The following is a 24,195-nucleotide window of genomic DNA, read 5'->3' as shown; positions in this document are numbered from 1 at the left end:
ATGAGGTAGGGTGAACTTTTCCTCTTCCTGTAGCAACCTGGTCTATAGGTGAACTGTTGGATAAAGGTTGATTTTTGATGTGCCCCAGAGCCTTTGTTTCGACTAAGCTCTGCTCAGAGCAAACACTGTCGAAGCACATTGCACATAATGGGAATGTTGTTTCAGAATGCCCTTATCTTGCTCCTTTTTTTTTCCATCTGGCAAATTTCCAAACAAGAATTACGATGCTGTACTTGGAGAATACTGATTTCCTGACATGGCCAATAATCTTAATACTTCATTAAAATGGACATGTATCAATAAATGTTTTTGAACACGGTTATATTTGCATTGTGGTACATTTGACAGGTTGTGTTTTCTTTTCAGATGTCACGATGAAGGTGTTTCTAAACCAAAAGTGCAGGCGATTACAATACCTTACCTTGTGTGCGAAACTCCACACCTTGCTGAAGACCAAACCTTATGTCCTAAAGAAGAGCAAAGAGAGGTGGACCCTGGTGAAGTTTTAGACATCGAAATCAATGCTCCTTCTGGAGATGAATTTCAAGTGAGTTACCCCTTTATCTCTTTAGATAGCATTGGTTTGTCGTTTTTATTTTTTTCCTTCTCCTCCTTAAGCTCTTTCGGTGCTTTGGAATCGTCTCCCTTGAGGGAGGGAGGGAGTGACAGGGAGGTGAAATTAGATCTATTATCACTCTCTAGCAGTTTATTTGTCTGTGCCCTGACAAAGTTAGTGCTGACAGCTTGTTTGGTGGAAGGTAATGCCCCCCTGTTGTCTCCATGGCAGAACTGAGCTCTGACCTTGAGGCCCGCATCCCTGCGGAAAATAACTCTTTGTGTTGTAGGAGAGACTCCCCGCCAATTATCAGCCTCAGATAATGCATAGGCTTCTATCAAGCCGTAAACCAAATCTGATAACGTCCTGTGTAGGTGAAAAGATTATTGACCCTTTAAAAGATATCTGTGTGACTTAAATATGGAGGGTATAACTGATACTCTTCTCTTGTTTTCCTGTCCACCAGAGAAAGAGATTATCCCTAATAATGGTGTGATACGTGTTGTGAAGTCAATGTATCATTATTTCAAGGGCGTCTAAGACATTGCTGAATAAAGGCTTGCCTTTCATTGTAGGAGGAGATACAATCTTTTCATAAGTGATTGAGAGCAATACAAAATAAGGTCAGATAAGCTGTCACTGGATAACCCAGAGTGAGTAATTCAATGGTAATGCTATTGAATATGTTAATTAGATACAGGGACAGCTCTATCCAAATGTCAGCTGATTAGATGTTCAGATGATTGATCAATAAAACATAAAGCCTGTGATGAAACACTGTTATGTGTTTTTAGCAGGACGTTGGTGACTACAGTGACCATCAGCATGCCAACATAAAGATGGATTAAAGATGGATGGTTTTGTCCAGTTTACACATTAGGGCTCAACGCTAAGGATTTTTTATTTACTGGTCTGAAGGGCCAGTAGTTCAGATTTTTACTTGCCCTACCAAGATTTTCACTGGACCCACCGCAAAAAAGTAATAAATAAATAAACTAAGTTAAAATAGTTATTGTTTTCTTTGTGTTTGACCCATTAAACCTTAATAAATAATGTTTTGACACCAAATTTTAGATACCAGTGAAATTTCACAATTCTCAATTCCAATTTTGATATCACAGCAAAAACTACTTTCCTAACCAATATACATTTCATAAATTAATAAAGAAAAGCAAACAGTCAGTAATAAAATAAGAAAGAATAATAGCAATAGCACAAATAAATACAATAGAACAAACATACAAATGAATTTAAATAGTGCTTCTCAGGTAGGTCTAAAGTCTCACACACCGTGCAAACACACCATATTTAGTTCTCTTTAGTGTCTTCTTGCACTTGAATATTTATACTGGCAAGGCTTAAAAACGTGCAAATGATAAACTTTTGTGATGTTGCAGCACTGGTCCGATCAGGCAAGGACAGCTATGTCAACTATCATTGACGCTGGCCCCGGGCCATCGGGCAGTACTTATTGTCGAGCCCTGCTCGTGCAGGAGTAAAAAGAGTTATTTTATGTTTTGGTATTTCAAAAGAGAAGGTGAATTTAAAGTACACAGGCGGCAGGCCTACAAATTACAAAATTGATAATTTGCCGGGAAAAAAAATAGATGGATCCAAAGGTTGTGGTCTAGTCAGTAATTTTTTGTTGTTGTTGAAAGAAATTGTATTCAACAAGCATGCATTAAATGTATCAAAAGTGACAAAGACTTTTACATTGTTACAAAAGATTTCTATTTCAAAATTTATTTGCATTCATCAAAGAATCCTGAAAAAAAATGCATTACAGTTTCCACAAAAATATTAAGCAGCACAACTGTTTTCAACTTTGAGAATAAAAAGAAAAGTTTCTTGAGCACCAAATCAGCATATTAGATTGATTCGTGAAGGATAACGTGACACTGAAAACTGGAGTAATGATGCTGAAAATTCAGTTTTGTCATCACAGGGATACATTTTAAAATATATTAAAATACAAAACAGGCAATTTAAATTGTAATCTTACTTCACAATATTACTATTTTTACTGTATTTTTGTTCAAATGAGTGCAGTCTTGATGACCCTTGCAAGAGGCTTCTTTAAAAAGCATAAAAAAATGTTACTGACCTCAAACTTTTGAATGGTAGTGTTATTGCTGTTGTTTTTTTGTTTGTTTTTTTGCAAAGGATTGTATTTCACACTTGAAATCTGCATGTTAAAGGTGCAAAGTAATATCTCCACTTAATAAAGTTTAAACCTATTGAAATGACCTACCTTGTGGTGGCCGCCATATTGAGCATCACATGACAAGCCAAATACTGCTAACTTTATCTTTGTAACCCCATATTAGCTGACACTTTCATTAGTAATGGGTCTCAAGTACACCTGTGGGTAAATAAGGTATTTCTGTTATGATATTGACAACCAAAAACTTTTGCGCTTTTGCCAGTATAAAGTCCAAGTCCACTGTTGTAACAAACCAAAAACAGTTTCCTTGTAGGATACAGAAACTTGGTATCCATCTTGTTATCTGCCAGCCTAACCATTTAGTTTGCTAAATAGATGCTGATATCTTAAATCTTCAGCTAATTGGATCCGTCTGTCACCTTTGACCTACAGCTCTATGTAATAGCAAGAGGCTGTTAGCCTAGACTGTAAACATAAACATACACCTGCAGTACAGATGGTGTCTGCTGTTAGGTTTACAGTCTCTGTGCATAGAGTGTTAGCCTCCAATTGTGGCTCTGAGCTGCATTGTTTGTGTCAGGAGTAGAGACACAAAAGGGACCGGGGGGCTTTTTTTTAAGTTAAGAAGGGGTTGTGCTTGTGGGGGCTGGGATTCCCATCGGCACTCTGGTCACTTCTCAGTTTTGATATGCAAGCTGACATAATTTTAGCTCTGGAGCCTATTCAGCAGTTTGCTTTAATGCTTGGTCATGCGCTATTCTAGCTTTACAGAGTAAGGTAATCCAATGGAAAATCATGTTGCTTCCTGTTAATTTTGTTATTTTGTAAAAAAAAAAAAAAAATCAGGGCTTAATTTGTATTTATTTATTTTTTCTGTTTGAGTGCTTTGTTGGCCAGAACTGTAAAAAAAAAACTCATAGTGTTGTCATTTCGGAAGCGATAAAGCGAACCTAACCTTTACAACTTTCAGATGTAGGAAACAGAAAATGAATAAATGGTTTTAAAACTCACTCGCACCATTCGACTCTTGATCTAGTGCACACCATGCACTGTACATTTCCAAGTATAAAAACCTTAGGGGCAGCTCTAGCAAAGCTCAATTGACATTTCAGTTTATGTTACAAATGTAATTTGCATTTTGTCAGAAGTTATGACCCTGTGCAGCACCCTATTTCCATTAAAAGGATGTGCTCCCTACCTACTGATTGGAGATGTCACCCGAAACCATTCTGTTACGCAGAGCAGTGAAATTGATTGTGACACATAGTGTGAAGGAAATAATTGCTGATTCATAGCCTGTTGAGAGGAAGACAGGTTAAAATGGAGGGTTCGATATGATGCTTGTTGTATAGATTTCACAACCGCCATTGCTGACCGTTAGTGCGGCAATGGCTCAGGTTTTCAGTGCTGGTCAAGTTCTTCAGCAGTTTATGTACAGTTTTGTCACCGTTCATTTTATGGCAGCGGTGATCTGTGAGCAATCTACATCACATCAGGATGTTTTTTCTTCATGTTTTGTGGTTGTTTGAGAATAGTGCAGAGTGGAACCGATCGACTTGAATCAGGGCTGCTTTGGTAAACAGGGATCTTCTGCTTTGGAATGAAAGACCTTGGGGTTAATAGAGAGACAAGAGTATGGGGGATTGATACACACTCCATACTAACATAATCAACACACCCCCAGTCCCAGCAGACCAGCACTCAATGGGAATTTATGAATTTATTAAACATAAAATGCTTATCCTGCCAACTATTTGCATGTATTAACTTTAGTACATGTAATTGTGCAATTTCATTGGCAACTGCAAGAATGAGCGTGTGTATGCATGTATAGATGTAAAAAAAGCTTTGGTTTTTTTGTCATGCGAGTATGTGAGCTTGTTGAGTTTGCTTTACGAAATTATTTCAATCATCAAGGGTTGTTGCTCCTCTTACTGTTGTTGATATTTGGATTATGCAAAATAACTTGGCAGGTTTCCACTTTGAGTCGATCATGCGAAATTAGCTTTGTGTTTTGCTTTGGATTTAGCATCTCTCATGTGGTAAAAACATCTTTTGCATTAGACAATTACTGTAAAGCCCTATATAATATATAATTAATGCAAAAGTGGTTGCACATTCTGATAGCGCTGCGGTATTGTTCTAAACATGTCCTTCTAATTGTTTAATTGATGATGAAGAGAACCCTTTCCCTCTTCCTCTCGACTCCATGACGAATGCTGAATGAAGCGTTGCTGGTGTCGGATCGGCTGAAACTGCTCATTTAACATGTCAGGAGTGAGTAGAGTGTGTGTAAATTATGCATAGCTCCACATTAGCATAATGTCATCTGTAAAAAGCTGACTGGAGTTGCAGATGTCTTCATTCGCTCTAACGTAAACTCCTCTATAGTGTCTCAAAACGGCACACCTGATGCTGATTATCAAGGTTGCCTTTTGAGATTGCCTTATAAATATTGCTACACATTAACATCATGCATATTTAATGGACAGATATTTATCTCCAAATTTCTTTCATGTAAAATGTAGTAATACAATATCTCCGTTTTTAATATTTTGCATTTGTTTTTGTTTTTATTTTATTTAGAAAAAGTGAAGTCACAGAAAGTTCTGAAATATAATTTGAATGATAAAATAATATAAATACGAAGTGTATACTTTTTTCAAATCATGCTCTGTTCATTTTATTGGCTGTTGCTCTTTGAGCAGTTCCCCTCTGACACATTTGTATTTGTCCGTAAAAGTGTTTCAGGTGGTTGCTCACACCAGAGGTTTTAAATATTAAGGCCCTCTCTTTGTCTTTCCCTTTCTTTACCTTTCTGTCTCTCTTTCCATGTTCCTCTCAGCCCCTGCTCTTTCTGTCCTGAAGTCACGGTAATCTGTGATCATGGCATTAATAGACACAGACAGGCGGAGGCGAGGTATCACAGCCCCTCCTTCCTCTCTCTGCAGCACGAGTGGCAGCCCTATTGTCTGCTGGCGTCGTTGGAGTAAAGTCTTGAATTGCCCGGCTTTATTCAAATGATATCACATTTGATAAAGTCATCTCTCAAAGAAGAACATCATATAGCTCTGACCCTATTGTAACAGGTATACAGTATCATTAAACACTGCTTTTAGAAGATGTGATCAAACGTGGTCTCTTTGCTCTCGCTCGCACCCCTCGGGCAAGTACGTTCCACCCACAGACCAAACCCTTCAGAGTCCTGAGTCACAATCTAGCTCTCTCTCTCTTTCTGAGCCCCCACAACACTTCGAGCCAATCGGCACCTTCCCCAGGACCAGAAGAGCCCTCTTTCGGCAAGGTCAGTCTCAGGCCTGCAGCCGCTTTCTGCCTGAGGGCTTCGCAAATTTACTTTCATTTCATCAAGCTGTTATTGCTGTGAATGGCATAATGAGCTGATAAATATTGCTGTGGATTTAGATTTTTGGTTTGCCATTTCGTCTCAACATTTATTAACTTTTTCAAAATTATGGGTATTAATAATATTAATATTAATAATGCAGTTTAATAAATTAATTGACATTATTATTATAATTTATACAATATGTATGTTTATATTATTGTGTTATTATTGATAATAATAATAATAATGCTACTTTTAAATATTTTAATGATTTATTATTGTTGTTGTGGTTTATCAGCAATAATATTCAAGAATACATCATACTTTAATAATAATAGTAATAATAATTAATTATTATTATTGTTGTTTTTGTCAATAATACAAATTCCCAAATACATTAATAATAATAATAATGTTAAAATATATATTATTTTTATTATTGTCAATAATAATACAATTCCAGATTACATTATGTATTTTAATAATAATATTCTCAAATATTCTAGTCATTACAGTAAATAACTGATTTCTTGTTTATTAAACTGCAAAGCTCCTCTTTAATTGGAATGTTCTTTAATAGCTTGTAAGTCCATTTCCTGTCTTTAATGGAAGTTAAGGTGTCTGTACCGAAATAAGTGTCAAATAGGCATTATCCTTTTCTATTGCAGTGCCCTTGATGTCTATACAAAGCCTGGCCCGGCCTGCTGTGGTTCCCTTGAGCATCCAATGGAGTAGCAGCTGCTCGCTCAGTGTGTGTGTGTGTGTGTGTGCGCTCACAGACGGTGCTCTGTATATGTTTTCTACTGCTATTAATCATGAGTGCCCTGGCTAAACACTGTTTGAGTTGAATCTGTAAACATTGATAGGCGTCCTTGTGCAACTGGAAAGGTTTGATATGGGCTTCAGGCACATGTTTATTTCATTTCTAGGGAGGAGGGGGACTTAATGCTCAATAGGATGTGAGGTCACGGGCTTGGTACATAGCATCAACATTTCTATTCAGTTGAAGTCTTATTCATTATGTCAAAGTATCATTCCTAAATATCTTCTCCTCAAATTAGTTCTGCTCTACACATTAGATGTCAAGAAATGAGTTTGTATCAATTAACCTGAACCTGTAATCCTGTTTTCTTTTAATCAATCAACTTGCTACTTTCCATAAAGTCCAAAATCATTGGTCGTTGCCTCCTTAAAAATGGCTTCATAAATGCTTCACATTTGACATGATTGCACGGGCTGATTTTTTTAGAAAAGGATGAGAAAATTATCGTCCGTTTCTAGCTGCAAGGTCTGGGTGTTTGACCAAGCACACTTGTCTGTTCTTCAAAAATTGTTTTCCAAGCCGGTTATGTTCATGTGCTCTGGGTGCCCATGATGTGGTGGTGTGTTTTTTTCCACTCACAAATGTGAATCTCAATCGAGTGCTGCACTTCAGAGAGCAACTCAGCCTAAACCAATCAGCAGTGTCGTCGGGCCAAGGCTTGGTATGATGCCGTTTAGAATGCAAGTGACAAAATGCCCCCCGGAAACTTCCATTTGCCAGTGGGCATCTGATTAATCACGATTATCATACCATTATCATACAATCACACCCTAATCGTACATGCAGGGTCCCATCTGTGGTGTGTGTGTGTGTGCGTGTGTGTGTACGGAATATTTTCTGTGTAGAAAGGTGCTTAAATATTAATCCTGTCTATCATTTTAAACTTCATTTTACAACTGCATTGAGTATTCCATTGAATCGAAATGGATGAATTGCCTCCAGTGAAAGATCTCATTAATTCCATTAATTGCAGCAGAGAATGGGTTGGCTGCTGTTTGTTTGCACTGGCTGAATGACAGCTCTGATAGTGAGTGAGGCAGATAAAGGCTCTTTGCTATGGATCAGTGGATTGCCCGCAAGTTTTTAATTCAGTGATGTCAGAAGTCACTTAAATGGCTGTTTGTGAAAAGGAAAATATCAGACCCGCTGTCTTGTTAAAACGCATCACAAATAATCCAGGTCATAGAAGTTCAGTTTAGACAATGATGCACTTTCTATTCAGCTCCGTTTTGATTTTGTCTGCAGATGTATTTCTTTCTTTTTTTTTGCATATTATAATATTTAGATTATTAAATAGTTACCTATCCTGCAATAAATTATGCAGAAAATTCAGAAATTATTTTTAAGTGAATAATTTTGCCCTCGTTTGACCTTCTTCAGCAGTAGCCCTACAGCACTTTTTAATTTAGTGCACTGAATACAAACATCCCTCTTATGACTCTCTGATTCCACAACAGCATCTCTCCTTCAGGAAAGAGGCCCAGCGGCATGACCGTCTTCCCTCTCTGTCGGTGCGGTTTCAATGGCAGTTCTAATACTGAGAGTGGAAGACAACAGGCAGAGCATGATTCTAATGAAACATCCTCCCATTGTCCTCTTAATCATCTCCGTTATTGAATGCAGTGCAATCCACACCTGGCTCCAACCCTGGAGAGATTCGGCTGCCTCTATCTCTCCCTCTCCCTCCTGCTCCGTTGCTCTCTCTTTCTCTCTCTCGCTCTGTAAATGCAGGATTAGCCATTGAAAGAGCATGCTTGGTTATCAAATTCATACAAACGGCTTTTGCTTTTGTGTAGTGCTTTTAATTAAATCCTACTGGGGGGCTGGAACTGACCTTTTGAGTGGAGAACTGATTAAGTGCACAATGGCCAGTTATTTCTGAACCACAGTCTGTTGCATAGAGCTACTGATTAACTTTCTGTTTAGGATGACTTGGCTTGAATCTCATTCACACACAGGCCAAGGAGAGGAGAAAAAAAAAAGGAGTAATCAATTCTGGTTTAGAATGTAGATTAAGAACGATAGCATCAGGTAATTAACACGGGTAAGAGTGGCATTTCTGTATGTGAAGTACAGTGAAAAGGGCTTATTTGAGAACCGAGATGGATATTTAAGAGGATAAATGTGAAATCAGGGTGGTTAGCTTTTATTTGAAAGGATTCATTTGATTTATATGATTTATATTGAGGAAATATGATTGTTATCATGCCCCTGAAAAGCTCGGTGCAATTATGTCAGATGTGCGTAATTATAATGGCAAGGGTGCCAGCAAAGTTTCTTCTAACATTTTAAATCTCTCCTTAAATGTGAGCATACTAAAGACAATCATTGTATATGTTGTCTTGCCAAAAAAACAAACAAAAAAAAAACATAAAAGGACATTTACCATTATTTTAGTCTCCAATGTCACATGATCTCTTAGAAATCAGTCTAAATGCTGATTTGGTGCATTATGAAAGTTCAAAAGGACAGAATTTATTTGCAAATAGAAATATTTTGTAGCATTATAAATGTCTTTTATAAACTGTATACAATATAAACTGTCACTTTTCAACGATGTAATGCATCCTCTTTAAATAAAATAATTAATCTATTTTAAAACAATATATATACTGTTTCTCTATTTTATTTATTTATAATATTTTTTAAAAAATCTATTATTTTAAATATAAATTCTTATTTTATCCTTTATTTTCCTCTTCCTTAATTTGCTTTAGAGGTTGTAAAATGACAAAGAAACCTGCAGAATAATTTTGTTTTATTTTCTTCATAGTGTCTTAAAGTAAATGCCAGAGATTTATAGATGTTGATGTACTACTGTCATTTATTTTTTCATGCACTGTGGTCTACATGGATTGTTTATTCGAATAAAATGTCAGAATATGTGTTTTTCGGTGCTCAGTTGTTGGTGTTTGTCTGTATTAGGTTGGATCTGACTTGCGAGAGGTTCTCTCTCCTCAACCCTCTGAGCGTCATCTTAAACACTCCTGCAAGGGACAGCCTGCCCCAGCGGAGACACTCACCAGACCCTGTCGCAGTCCTGGTGAGACCACATATCCCAACTGCATACAGTGCTCCAGACGGTTGAGCAAACACATCCGGTCTCGGAAAGTGTAGCCTATGCTTAGATGTGCACACTCTTTTTTTTTCTTCTTTTTTTTTCTAACCAAACCATCTGTTACCGTGCTGCTCTTACAGTTGGGACACTTTAGGACCCTGTAGCCTAAATGTATACACTAGTGTTTAAAAGTTTGGGGTCAGTATGATTTAAAAAAAAAAAAAAAAAAAAATTATTTAGCAAGGGCACATTAAATTAATGAAACTTATCAAAGTAATTTATAATATTACAAAAGATTTCTATTTCAAATAAATGTTGTTCTTTTAAATGTACTATTCATCAAAGAATCTTAAAAAAAAGTATCATGGTTTCCACAAAAATACTAAGCAGCACAGAATGTGAATTAGATATATGCATTTACAATGTTTTGAATTACATAGAAATGTCTATTTGCCTCTTTGACCTTTGCTCCATCCTCAGCACCTGCTGTATGCAGTCAGACACCCAAGGTGGAAACAGAAGTAGAGATGTCACATTAGATCAGCGGAAATATGGCAATATGGCATCCGCATGTTCACTTCCCCTCTTTTTTTGTCTTTGTTTCACCCCTCCTTCAAAGAGCCAGTGTTCCCAGGACAGCATATGTTTGATCAACAACACTCTGCTTCAGTCTTGGACACTAATCCGCTCCTCGCTGGACCTGCTCCCATGGGCTCCATTCATCCTCCAGGATATGAGAGTGACCCCTGGAGGCCCAGTCCAGCTTTGCAGGGTCCCACGGATCTGTCAAAGCCTGGGTCTCCCCACCGTGGCCACTACTCTCTCCCAAAAAATCCATCAGCTCTGTCTGGCTGTCACTTTTCTGCTCCCTCTGGACCACAAGCACAGGTAATATTAAAGGATGTAGCATAATGACCACTCCAGTCTATGAGACGACTCTGGCAATTGTGATTTGACAGATTAATGTACAACTTATAGAGGCTATTTAACCTCTTGTGATGCTTAAGGTATTTTGCCCCATAAATACTCTTTAGATCCTTTACTTTATCTGTCGGTGCAATGTACTTTTCATAATTAAATACCAAGTGCCTATCTGCCCTGTTTATAAGTTCTGTTGGAGCTGTGGCCTAGAGGTTAGTTCACATTACTTCCACTTATTAAGCTGTGATGCTTATATATGCACCATGAATTTGAATTTGGTTTGTGTGAAAAATGACATAAAAAAACCCCCTGCTAATATCATGTAAATACAATTTTTAATGTCTACTCTAAATACATGATTCATGAATGCACTTCAAAGTATAAATTTGGATGAATAAGGGTAAGCCTGTTTGTTCTCATGGACAGATGGACCCATAGGCTACGCTGCCCTCTAGTGTTTTTAGGCAGTTTTGGGCAATTACTCTGTTTCCAGTTTGGCTTCATTAGGCTGAGCTGGATCATTCCTACATCAAGGTCATTACATTTTGCTTTCTGTTGGCCTTTTTCTTAAACGTATCTATACACACACTTTTAAGATGACCCCAGTATTATTTGTCATCCTTGAATCTTTATTTATTTGTACACCACTGAGTTGTGGAGCTGGCCATGTTTATATGATATTTTATTTATACGTGTTGATTCTCACATTGAGTCTTGTAGCTAATTTTACAGATTTTATTTCCATTTTAATTGTCAAGTTTCTTTGTCAAAGTGTGCCGTAATTCAATTGAAATGTCATCCAACAACAGCTCTTAGATTGGAAGTACTATGCCAAAGAAAAAACATCCTCAGTGTGGCCAGTCACAAGCAAATCACAGTGTCAATCTGCCTTCATCAGTAGTGCCAGGGAATTTTGTTGTTTAAAGCTGAAACTCATTTAGTTTAAATTTTAGTTAGATGTATAAAGCATTAAATGGCTACAAATTTGAGTTTTTTAATGCTGCACTTGACTAAGATAAGATGGTTAGGAAGATATTCTGTAAAGGAATATAGTTTTTGATCTTTTTTGACACTACTGTTAAAAGGTTTGGGGTCATCATTTATTTGTTAAAAAATATAGTAAAAACAGCAATATTGTAAAATATTACAATTTTATATATAATAATTATTATTATTATTATTATTTTTTAAAAATTTTTTTAAGGTAATCTGTTCATGTGATGGCAAAGCACATCAATTATTTCAGTCTTTAGAGTCACATGATGCTTCACAAACCATTCTAATACGCTGATTTGTCGTTCAAAAACATTTCTTATTATTATCAATGTTTAAAACATTTGTACTGCATAATTTTTTTGTGGAAACTGATACATTTTCTTCAGGATTCTTTGATGAATAGAACATTCAAATGAACAACATTTATTTAAGATGGAAATCTTTTCTCACATTATAAATGTCTTTAATGTCACTTTTGATCATTTTAATGCAACTTTTGAACTGTAGTGTGCTTCTAAGATGTATTTTTTTTGGGGTAAAGGTCATCTTCCCATTAATTCACTCATCGTTTCTCTACGTGTACAATTTTTATATAACTTTACTAATCCAGCAAGCCTCACTGGCTGAGCTTGTATTACCAACTGCAGCACATATCCATCTCTAATAACGGCCTCCATCCTACTCAGAAACCTGCTGTGCTGGTAAGAGCTGTTGCCAGGATGGTGCAGAGTGCCAAGCCAATGGCTGTTGCCAGGGGGATGCCCATTGCTGCAAGGCAGCCAGCAAGTGCCAAGTCTAAGATATCTGCCAAAACTCCACCAGCACCAGGGGTGGTGGGAAGAAATGTGGGTCAGAAGGTCAAGGTGAAGCCCCAAACTCCTCCAGCTATTCAAAAACGTCCCGCAAAGCCGCTAAACATGACAAACAACAAAGAGGTCAGTGTGATGTTTGTGACAGTCACAACTTTATTAAATGAAAACCTTGTTGAATAAGACATTAGCTGTGTTGTACTGTTTAGCATCATTTCACTTTTTTTGAATCAATGTGTTTGAAGGCTAGGAGTCTCTCTCATTTTCTCTGGACTTGATATAAATGTGTGTGGTAATAGAGCCTTTCACCCCCATGCTCAAGGTCAGGCAGTCTGTGTGAAAGCTGTTCATTAGACCAATTATTACCTCTAACAATGCAGTCAGGAGGAAATCAATAGCCACTGTCAGGGCTGTTTCAAAGCCTTGCTCTGAAAATCAATCAGTCTAGCTTCTATCTGCATTCTCCTCCTTCAGTCATGTTCAGACAGCAGACATTTGCCAATATCAGCAAGGATTTTTGTTTGAAAAAATGCTTTAATTATATTTAGCAGAATGTCTGCGCCTAAAGCAATAACAGCAGAGCAAGTTACACCTTATAATGATTTTCTTTTTAATGAAGTGTTCATTATTAAAAAAAAAGTACTGATAAATGTTTAAGCTTGCTGTGATTATAGCATTGAGTTGTTTATTTGCTTAACTAGTGTGTTTTATTTTATCCTCAGCATGATGAGGTGTTCTACAGGCAGAGGCTCCAGAAGCAGATGCGACTGAGGGAGCAGGTTATCAAACATAAGGAATGGATGCGATCTATGAGGGCCATGAACAAGAAGCATCTGCTTCTGGAGCGCCTCCAAACTGATAGTTCCACTGGACACTGGAACAACAAGCAAAATCAACAGAAACAGCCGTGCGTCCTGAATTCTTGCCCTCGAAAGGTGTCGCACCAGCAGCCCTTCCATAATCCCCCTCGCTGTCTCGTTCCGGAGCGCCAACCGGAATTCCAGTCTCTGCCTCCACAGCAGCACCAGTACCAGCTTTTAGCACCCGCATTTCAGCCGCCATGGCAACGAGCTCCACCGGCTCGAGGGAATCCATCAAGCCGTGCAACAGAGATGCAGCATAATCAGCCTCATCAGCGGGGCACAGACAGGGTGATGTTACAGGGGATGGAGCAAATCCCAAATCAGATGAACCAACATTACAGTAATGACGAGGCCCATGCAGCAGATCCACAGGTAGTTCGGCAAGGAGGCAAGAGGATATTGGAGCAGACAACTTCTGAGGGGCCTGTTCCCACCAACATTACAGTGGTCAAACACTTCAGCCCAGGTGTAAGTACTATACTTCCACATGAATTACCACATATAACTGCTACTTAGGAATTAATTTGTCAAAATCTCAAATAACTCTCACAAGTGCTGTGACATGATTCGAGATTTACAGATATTGGCTTTATTATAGGCTGTTACAATACAGTTTATTTTGAAGTGTCTGATTACTGATTACTTACAGAAACGAATTTTAAATATTGTTTTATTTCTGCACCAGTGACACAATAATAACTAAATAAACATTAAACCACAAAAAGTATGCATAATGAATGTTTTGATGATGATATTATTGTTATTGTTTTTGTTGTTAACAACAATAATTTACAATGCATGTTTATATTTTAATGTGATTATTATTATTATTATTATTATCATTGATGATATTATTATTATAATTATTATTGTTATTATAACTATTATTAAAATATTGATAATGCATATGTTTTTATTTCTGTAGTCTAATCATTTTTATTTAGCTTATCATGCTGTACTGTATGTCAAGCATTTCTGTAACAAAATCATAAATGGCTGTTATGTAAAGTTAATTAAGTTAATTTTTGCAAACAACACATTCAAATATTAAACGTTTGCATGTTCAGTGAATTAAATAAATCCGTAATTTCCAAACTGAATTAAGAAATAAAATCAAATAAATTTAATATATTAAATATTGAAATAATCGCTCTCCTCCTCTTCCAGTTTGATCACTATTTTTAACTTTTTAGTATGTTAATAAATTTTGGTGCCGTATCCACAGTATGAATTGTATGTCCATATATTATTGTATGACAACATGCACATGAATATAGAGGTAAAAAAAATGTCCCTTCCATCATTCCTCCTTCCAAAACAATCTCCTTAATTCACCCCATATATGAATTCAATCTTCCCCAGGCATGCAACATCACACAGCGTTCTCCTTTCATCTCTGTCTTTCCTGTGTAGCCGCCCTTTCTCTCCCTTCTTTCCTTTCCATAACCTGTCCTGAGACGAGAGGCACAGCTTTGGAGGCCGATGAAGATAACAGGGTGTCAGTCTTAATAGAGGTTGTGGTGGTGAGAGGGGGGGGGGTTCTTTGCGGAGAAATATCTGCGGACAGCCGAATCGATGAGGTTGCATCTGACAGAGTGGTGCGGGCCTGCTGAAAGACAGATCAGCAAGATGCTACCCAGGGACATTGTTCCGCTGTCAGTCTCATCCGCGCTGACAATGTTATCTCTCTCCCTCTCTCCAGTATCAAGTATCTTTCAGGTGTTCAGAGTTGGATGTCACCCCCTGAAGACGTTCAATTAATCTTTGGTGTGTGTTTGCTGGCATTAAATGTGTGTGTGTGTGTGTGGGCACATTCTCTTAATACCTGTAAATAGAGAGTTGCTAGTATGGCGGATTTGGATTGAAGAGCTTAGCCACAGATAAGGGAAATTAATTTTTCATCAGGAATAATAGCAGGCGTGCCAACAGGGAACACAAAGCAGGAGTGAAGGCGAGTGGGGAATTTGTCAAGTGTTGTCACCCCGGGATAATACTGCTTAGTCTGTGATTGGTGTAATGGAGGGCTGTGATTTCTATGGAGGGGGATTAATCACTTAACACTGTGCTGAGAGCAGCGGAATACAGATAGCGCTGTTTCACTGCGTCAGGTTGTGCTTCTTTGATTCGGGATGTCCTTGGGACATGTTTATATGGTCTAAAGTCGTATTCACACTCAATGCATCAAAACGGGTCTCCAGAGCAGTAAACCCATTTACTGGCCATTTAATGTCTAATTTCACTGGTCCTCATACATTCGGAGTTATAATTATTTTGGATGAAAACCTCTGTACAGTGGAACTTCTAACCATTTGCATTTCTCACTGATGTGCCACTCTTCTCTCCTCTATTGGTCATTCAACTCAAACTGAGCCCTTAAAACTTCAGCTTTGAACTTAAACTTCCAACTTGGAAAACTGCTGAACTCCTTGCCTCAAAAGTTTATCCCACCCAAATCAGCTAAAAGAATATAAAGCAAATATTTTTAAAGAAGCTATGCGTTTGTATGGATTAACACTGGAGACGAAAATTCATATGGCAACAAGTTTTTTCGTTTAGTTCACACCATTTGGTGGCGCTAACATACTTAAACTGTTTGGCATTATACAGTTTGTATTGCATGAATAAACTACGGTTCAGGAGTTTGGGGTCAGTAAGATTTTTTTTTATAAAGAGTGATGATAATAATAAGAAATGTTTCTTTAGCACCAAATCAGCATATTAGAATGATTTCAAATTTTTGTAATCGAATTAATTGCATGATATGGCAATTAATTAAATGAATCGCATATATCAATATTTGCTAAGGATTTGCCCCCAAATTAAACTAATTCAAAGACATTACATTATAGTGGCAGTAAAGTTAATAGTTCATAGTTAATTACGAGAACCTTCCATTTTGTTCCATTCGATTGTGCTTCATCGAACTGTTGTTAAATGTGTCTTGTGTAGGCGGCTGTTTACACATTCTGTATTGGCTGCTCTCAGTAGGTGTTGTTTGGCAGTAGTAGTAGCCGAAGAAGAAATTGAAGGTGGTTAAAACCTGAATTGTTCTAAATATTCAAATTATTTGCTCTAATATTCTTTTTTTGGTATTTTTATTCTATGTTTGTGTATATACAGTATATATATTGACTACCCTAATACATTGTCTGATAATACCACAGACTGCCTCATAGACTGTGTGGGAAAAATCAATTATGTCTAGGTCTGTTGTCCTGCAGGAAATGTTGTGATGCTCTGTCTAACATCATAACATAGTCTGTGGGAGTTCCATTGTTGTACATCACTGTAGGCCAGTTGTTCTGACTGTAGGCCTGGGGATGCCCACTGCTTTCACAGCAGTGTAGTGGTCAGGTGTGACATTGAGGCCCAGCCAGCCGAGAGAGGTGCGGAACTTGAAGCAGAGAGAGTCGCAGGGAATCCTGATTTGTTTATGCTCATTAAGCTCTGAGGTGGGAGGTGGGACACTCGGCAGGATGACAGGAAGGTGGATGCAGCATGGGAAGGTCAGGAAGACACGTGGAAGTGGACTAAAAATACACTGAGAGTTCAAGTCCATCCTTAGGCCTGCATTCCACCATTAGTGGTGAAAAAGAGGTTAATAAGAGAGAAAGAGATTAATACTAAGTGCATTTATGTAATTTTTTATTTCAGAAATGTTGAATTTCCTTTTAAATGCGTTTTTATATAGTTTTAGTCAAGTGGAATGTTCAGTGCACAATATATAGTTTGGTCTGTTTTTGTTGCTTTTTCTATCAGAATAAAACTTTGGATAAGAAAAGAATGGGACAGGCATAATAATATTGCCATACATTATCTTTAACATTTCACACAAAACAAATGAAAATGACATGTTTAAGACACTATTTTAAGAATATTATGTAGGTACAGATGTGTTTGATGCATGTGATCCTGTACATTTTTAACATTCCTATTCTTTTGTTGTTGTAGACTATAAATGGAGTACAAGTTCTGATCTCTCTTCACAGATGAGTGAAGAGACTAAAGCGGTAACTGATACAAAGGCCAGAATTGTCACCCTCAGTGTGCCTGATTCATTTCCACCTTCATTTCTGCAATACGGGCTTAAGCTAAACCATCCCAATGAGAAGAGAGGATCTGGCCCTAACCAGCCCCATGATAAGGTAAATGTGTCTCGGCCTTATCCTGTTGTAAACGTGGGCAAGTGCTGCACTTTATTCTTCGTCCTTCTGGCTCCTTATTTCTGTTAAGTATGCCTGTGGAACTTAATCTCGTGTTTTAAGGGGAATTTTAAGGTGCTGTCACATTCGCTAAATTTTGGCAATGTTTTGCAGGCCAAAGAGGTCAATTGTCCATTTTCGATAGTTTATTGATACATGAAGCCCAGAAGTCACACTCAAACCAAACAGTTTTCTCTTGGTCAATGCGGCAAATTTGCGTTACCAAACTGAACACTTGCTGAACACAATTTATTCACTCTTTTGTGTGGATTCCTATTGAAATAACTGGATTTTGCAGCACCTGTAATCAGGGTAGACACCATATGTAATTCGATGCCAGTGAAAGGTCTTTTGGATTGTGTGTTTGACAAAACATAAACATTGTCTTTCCAAAAAATCTGGGAAAATTTGTTTGTAAAATTTTGATGTCTTGGTGACCTAAGACAATAGACCTTAGTCAGGGTAGCGTCATATTTAATAGTTTTGACAGGAATGAAAGCGCGGCTGTGAGGGAATGTGCAGTGGATACTGTTGTTCATCAACATGCCAAATGTCTAATGAAACATATTACAAAAAAAAAAAAAAACTCTCAGTAAACAGTTCATAACAGTTTTGAAAGTTGGGAGTTTTGAAAATGACATGTGACCTAACGCACGGTAATGAAAAACCTGGAAAAGTCATGGAATTTTAATATGCAATTTTCAGGTCTGGAAAAGTTTTGGAAAAATAAATAAACCCAGAAAGTTTTGGAAAAGTCATGGAAATTTGTTCACAAATATCTGTAAAATAGAATATGTTTAGTTGATAATATTGGTTAAACAAATTACAATACTTAGCATTCGGGCAATCAGTCATGTGACGTTTGCGTGGACTAACATCTGGCACAGTCACAGCTTGTACTTATGATTAAAACAAATAGCAACCAAACAAATAGCATTAATAGTTATTAATTTTAGTAATGCTATGATATGATACATTTGAACATGGATTTTTATTATTTTACATTAATACATATACTTTCATGGAACCCTAATAGGTCATGAATGTTTGCCGGGAAAGTCATGGAAATTTAGTGGTAAAAATGTGTATGAATCCTGTTTATGCAGTGCATGCCATTGTAATAACAGTCTCGTTTTCATCTTCAAAAAAATCAATATGGCGCCTACTCCCTGACTAAGGTCTTTAAGATCCATTGACCACACTGTATGTCCTTTCCTTACAGCCTCATTTCCATTAGTGTAAAATTTAATATGGCATCTAACCTCACAAAGGTCTATTCTTTTGTTAGTCAATAGAGTAAAAAACATTGAGGCATCTCATTCGTATTGAAACATCAGCAGACGCCAGAAGGGCAAACTAAATTGGTCGTCCCGGCGTGCGCCTGGCGCTCGCTGCAGGTTGTTGTTCAGGGGCGAGGTATAGTCGAAGAGGGCCAGATGGGCAGTGCCCACTTGGTGCCTGGCAAACAGACGAGCGGTAGAGCGGGAAGAGGGGGGAGAGGATGGGCAAGGCTGCAGACCTGGTGTCAGTTGAAGGGCTTTCTTCATCAACCGCTGGGGTCCATCTGAAAAACCTGCTGATGTCAGTAAGACCCATTCAGGTAGGTCAAATCCCCGCTCCCCTCCCAACTCCACCACTCACTGTCAGGCCCGTCTACTCACCCTGGAAAGCTGATACGATCAGTGCAATTTACTGTGAAACAGCTTAACCCCTTTGTGAAAGTTAGTGCGCTTAATGACACGCTGTCAGTACAGTATCACAAGATTGGCACTGCATTCTTCTGCCCTTGGTGTTTGTCTCCTTGTCTTCTAAAAATGTTCACATTTTTCTGAAAATTTGTCTGCTGGATATAAATGCTCTTTTATCTCTACCTTAATTTACATATTTTGTTAAAACTTTAGGTTAAATTTGTAATGCGTTAGGTATCATGCACTTACCATGAACAATACTTTTACAGCATTTAGTAATCTTGGTTATTGTTGATCTCTGCATACTAATATATTAGTTATTGTATGATCAACAAACACGAATTAACAATGACCAATAGTACACTATCATTCAAAAGTTTAGGGTCAGTAAGTTTATTTATTTATATATATATAAAATAAAAAGTCGAATGCAACAAATACAGAAAAAAGTTTCTGTATTAAATTGTAAAATATTACAATTTAAAATAGCTGTTTTCTATTTTAATATATTTTAATCCTGTGATGGCAAAGCTGATTTTTCAGTAGCTATAGTGTCATGATCCTTCAGAAATCATTCTAATATATGCTGTGAATGAGCATTTCTTATTATTGTCAATGTTGAAAACAGTTGTACTGTTGTTTTTGTGTAAACTCATAATTTTTTTTAGGATTCTTTGATGAACAAAAAGTTCAAAAGAAAAGCCTTTATTTGAAATAGAAATCTTTTGCAACATTATAAACGTCTGACACTTTAGATTAATTTAATGCATCCTTGCTAAGTATTAATTTGTAAAAAATAAAATAAAAATAAAACACTCACTGACCTCAAACTTTTGAATGGTAGTGTATATTTATAAATTAGAATTACCCTTTATTAATTAAATGCTGTTATTATTGTTCATTGTAAGAAGTAAGAACAAAAAGTAAGAAAGACAGGTACGATGTGGCCACACGTGAGATTAAACTCGAAAGAAGCAGAGCCAGAAACAATGTCACTATCAGAATGAAACAATAATACATTTTTAGAAAGGAAGTTGATGTGGAGACCGTCTGATAAAGTATCTCGTTTGACCTAACAGTACGTAGCATCTTCTCTACTGGATCTGACTTCTGCTTTATCTGTTTTGAGAAAACAGAATAAATGTTTGGCTTTGCTATGTAATTCTTCGTAATGCACAAGCCCCTCAGATGACTGAGCAGGAAGTAGGAAGCTCTGAGGATGAAGTATTCCCCCATAGTTCCCCATCCTTACTGCAGCCAATCACCTGCTGTTGCCTGGTCTGTTGATGTGCCTGTCAGCACAGTATGACTCTATCCCTGGTGTACGCGGATCTAAAGGCTTGACGGGGTTGAGAGGCGTTCGGCTGTCATGTCGTGCATTACTGCACAGAGAGTGAGAGGTGATTGTTCACTCGCTGACACAGAGGCATCATAGCACTGCCTTGAGCAATGCTTGCATGGCAGTCATCTGAATCACAGCTTTCATATGTGTTTTGTATGTGAGTAGGTGTGTTTTCTTTCTTCCAGATTAAGCCATTTTTCCCCCTGTGGCTGTCACTATGCATTATATTTGGTTAGCTGATAAACTACTGGGCTGTTCATTTAATTAAGTAAAAATATAATTATAAAATGAGGATTAAGAAATTCGTTTTGAATGAAAGTAGAAATTACGCTATCACTTATCATGGTGTTATTACATAAGATGGTAATCCTATCATTACTTGGATTAGTGTTCATAATGTTCTTTTTCACTTATCTTAACATTTTGTGATTGGAATAGTCATTATGAAGGCATATTGCGTTCCGATGCTGCGTATCCTAGTTAATTTTATAATTTCATTAAGCTCCGCTAGAGGGCAGTCTTAGTCGACTTGTTGAGGTCTAGGTAAGGTGAATACAGAAAGGTCAAGACGGACAATTTGCTATGCTATTAGTTATACTTCTGATATTTAATGGGGGTGAATATTTGATACTTGTTACTTTAAAACAATTCTTTTGAATTGTTTGTTTATTGTAAACCTTTTCAGAGCTGAAATTAATTTTAAAATATTTCTTACAAACTATAGTAAAGCAAGTGACTGAAAATTTCAGAATGGCACTTTTAAAAAAAACTTTCAGCTGCACTGCATTTATTTGATTGAAAATACAGTAAAAACAGCAATACTGTGAAATAATAGTTTAAAAATACTTTTTATTTCTATTTTTATACATTTCTAATATGCTTATTTGGTGCTCAAGAAACATTTCTTATTATTATCAATGTTGAAAAGTTATATATATAATATGTATTATATATTATAATATATATGCTATATATTTTCAATCTTTGATAAATAGAAAATTCAAAGAACAGCATTTATTTGAAATATAAATTTGTCATAACATCCTCAAAGTCTCTGCTGTCTCTTTTGATCAATTTAATCCATCCTTTCTAAAATGAAAGTATTCCTTTCTTTTGAAAAATAAAGTTCAATAAAGTAAAAATTTGAGTTTTAGAATATGGCCAATGTATTTAGCATTCACTTGTTTGAATCCATTGTAGATGTGATCAATGAAACAATCTGTGCGTGATTCATTTAGCAACATCCGTGGTGACAGGATGGGATCTACACAAAAGTCGTTTTCAAGTATTTGCTAGACGTTAAGATCTATACCACCCACAGCGTCCTGCAGTGACCAAACGGCTACCTGGAATGTTAAAACGAGCGGCTATTACATGCAACATTGATTCTCAGTGGCTTCTAATGAGCTGGCGGTTTTATGATGTCACAAGCATTACAACAACACCACTGACCCTGACAAGCAGCAGGCCCACTGTCACCCTATAAAAATGGACCGAGTACACTACTGGAAGGGGATAATGGGCGCCAGCCCGACATCATTACTTTTTAATGAGTGTCCCACAGGGGTCATACCTTTGATCTGACCTTTATAACCTTCTTTTGACACAGGTGGCTGTCAGGGGAAACGAACGCAGTGCTTTCATGTAAGTAGACTCCGTATTAGTTTCCCAGCATGTTCTCGTTTCAATCATATTTGTTTATGTGGTATTGGGTACTATATACCATGATGCTCTTTTTTTTTTCTCCTTTTGTCCTGGATATTAAAGACCCTTAAGTTCCGGTGTGAGAACAGAGCCTGTTACTGCTCAAACCTGTGTCAACTTCATAGTAAGACTGAACCGCTAAATCTCTCGGAGACCAATCCTATCCAACAACATGCTGAGAAGAATATTTTCAGTTTTCTCCCAGTTTTGGCAACATTTTTGTTAGGATGTGATATTTGCCTTTTTTGTGATTGTTGAAGACAGTGGTTTGGCAATTGTTTACGTTTTGCTCCTTGGTTTCCATTAAAAACAAACACTACTTGCATGGTCCTGGGTGGCTGTTCATCTAATTTAGCAGAAAATGTAAGATATAAGATATGTGCAGTCACTCTTACTTATGCATTATTCCTCATAAATGTTTTAAAATTTAGTGAAGCTGTGTGTCTGTGGAATTTGCAGATAAAAATTACCTATAAAAACAAAGGCGCATCATGATGGAGAGAATAGCCTGTTGAAAACTGCTAGTAATGGCAAAACGCCTGTTTTCTATTTCCCCCCAACAATATTAGCTAAAGCACTGAATTTGAGACAGGCACAGTGGTGTTTTTCATCTGGACCCCACAAGATCATTTAAAACTTTTAGAACAGCCGTGTTTTTTTTTGTTTTGTTTTTTTACAAAATCCTGATTGGTTGATAGACAAAAGTTTATGAACATGTACGTTTATGTAGATAATGTGTCAGTTGTTCTCTAATGAAAGTTTCCAAAAGTTTTGACAGAATACAAATTCAAAGTCCTTTGAAATAGGTATGTAGAGTCGCCCCCTTTCAACAAAGGAATGCAGACTTCCAGATCCGTGGAGTTTCCTTGGTTGTTAAGGAAAGATTGAAGAAATATGTCAATGGTGGTGGTGATATAATATCAGCCACCAATTTGAAAAACAATAGTTCTATATGATCAGGACCCAACAATTGAATATCATATGTTTTTTATCTTTCTGATAAAAGCCTGCCTATGCCACATGGTTTGACTCATGCAGCTGTCTAGCACCATCTAGTGGCCAAATTAATTGATCTTTTTTCAGTCCATTAATCAATTGTGCTTTAATTTTTGCATTTTTAGAGCATTTGAAGATATTTTAAGCAGTTTAAAATGTGATATTAAACTTCTCTAAATATATTCAAGCAGGCTGTTAATAATTAGTTTATATTTTTAAATGGTTATGTTTGTGTATCAATAACTTATTTCTTAGGTGATTGTGGTTTGAAAATTGGAGGCTAAATTCTTGTTTAATCCTATTCCTTAGACATTTTGAGAATTCGTTTTTTAATAAATTCAGTTATGTTTTCAAACACCGATGGAGCTGTTGATTTAACTTCACAAAAAAAGAACGAATGAACGAACGAATACCTTCCATCTGAAATCACACAGACCACTGAAAGAATACGTGGTTCACTGCTTCTTAGATACAACAAGACCGCCTCATCTATTGTGCTCCGTCTTTCGCTCGCAACAAATGTTGCATTCTGAAATATTTTCCAAGACTCTAACGTCTTGTCTTAGGGAATGTCAACATTTGCAGAGAGTGGCCCTGCTCTAATCCGGCAGACTGTGGGATAGAGGGAGGATTAGGGGCTAGTTTGTTTTCCTGGTCCCCTGGAATGTTCCTTTAGCAGTGCTTTTGTACCTGGGCCGGGCCCAAGGTCATCCCTCTGTCTCCACGC

At 37.1% G+C, this 24,195-nt stretch overlaps 1 protein-coding gene across 1 annotated transcript; it reads left to right on the top strand.

Moving 5' to 3' along the window:
* Positions 1-22,786, top strand: rbm33b (RNA binding motif protein 33b; the record flags this gene model as incomplete). Its single annotated transcript, XM_084120840.1, has 9 exons — positions 1-5; positions 367-547; positions 9,815-9,932; positions 10,567-10,835; positions 12,551-12,799; positions 13,396-14,004; positions 17,526-17,681; positions 22,378-22,412; positions 22,536-22,786. 9 exons carry the CDS (start codon positions 1-3, stop codon positions 22,612-22,614), a joined length of 1,701 nt encoding a protein of 566 aa, XP_083976966.1. The 3' UTR covers positions 22,615-22,786.
* Positions 22,787-24,195: the final 1,409 nt, after the last annotated feature.

This window comes from Abramis brama, assembly GCF_963993115.1.
Source record: "Abramis brama genome assembly, chromosome: 7".
In the NCBI taxonomy this organism is placed as follows: Eukaryota; Metazoa; Chordata; class Actinopteri; order Cypriniformes; family Leuciscidae; genus Abramis; species Abramis brama.
This window is presented reverse-complemented; position numbering and strand designations above follow the sequence as displayed.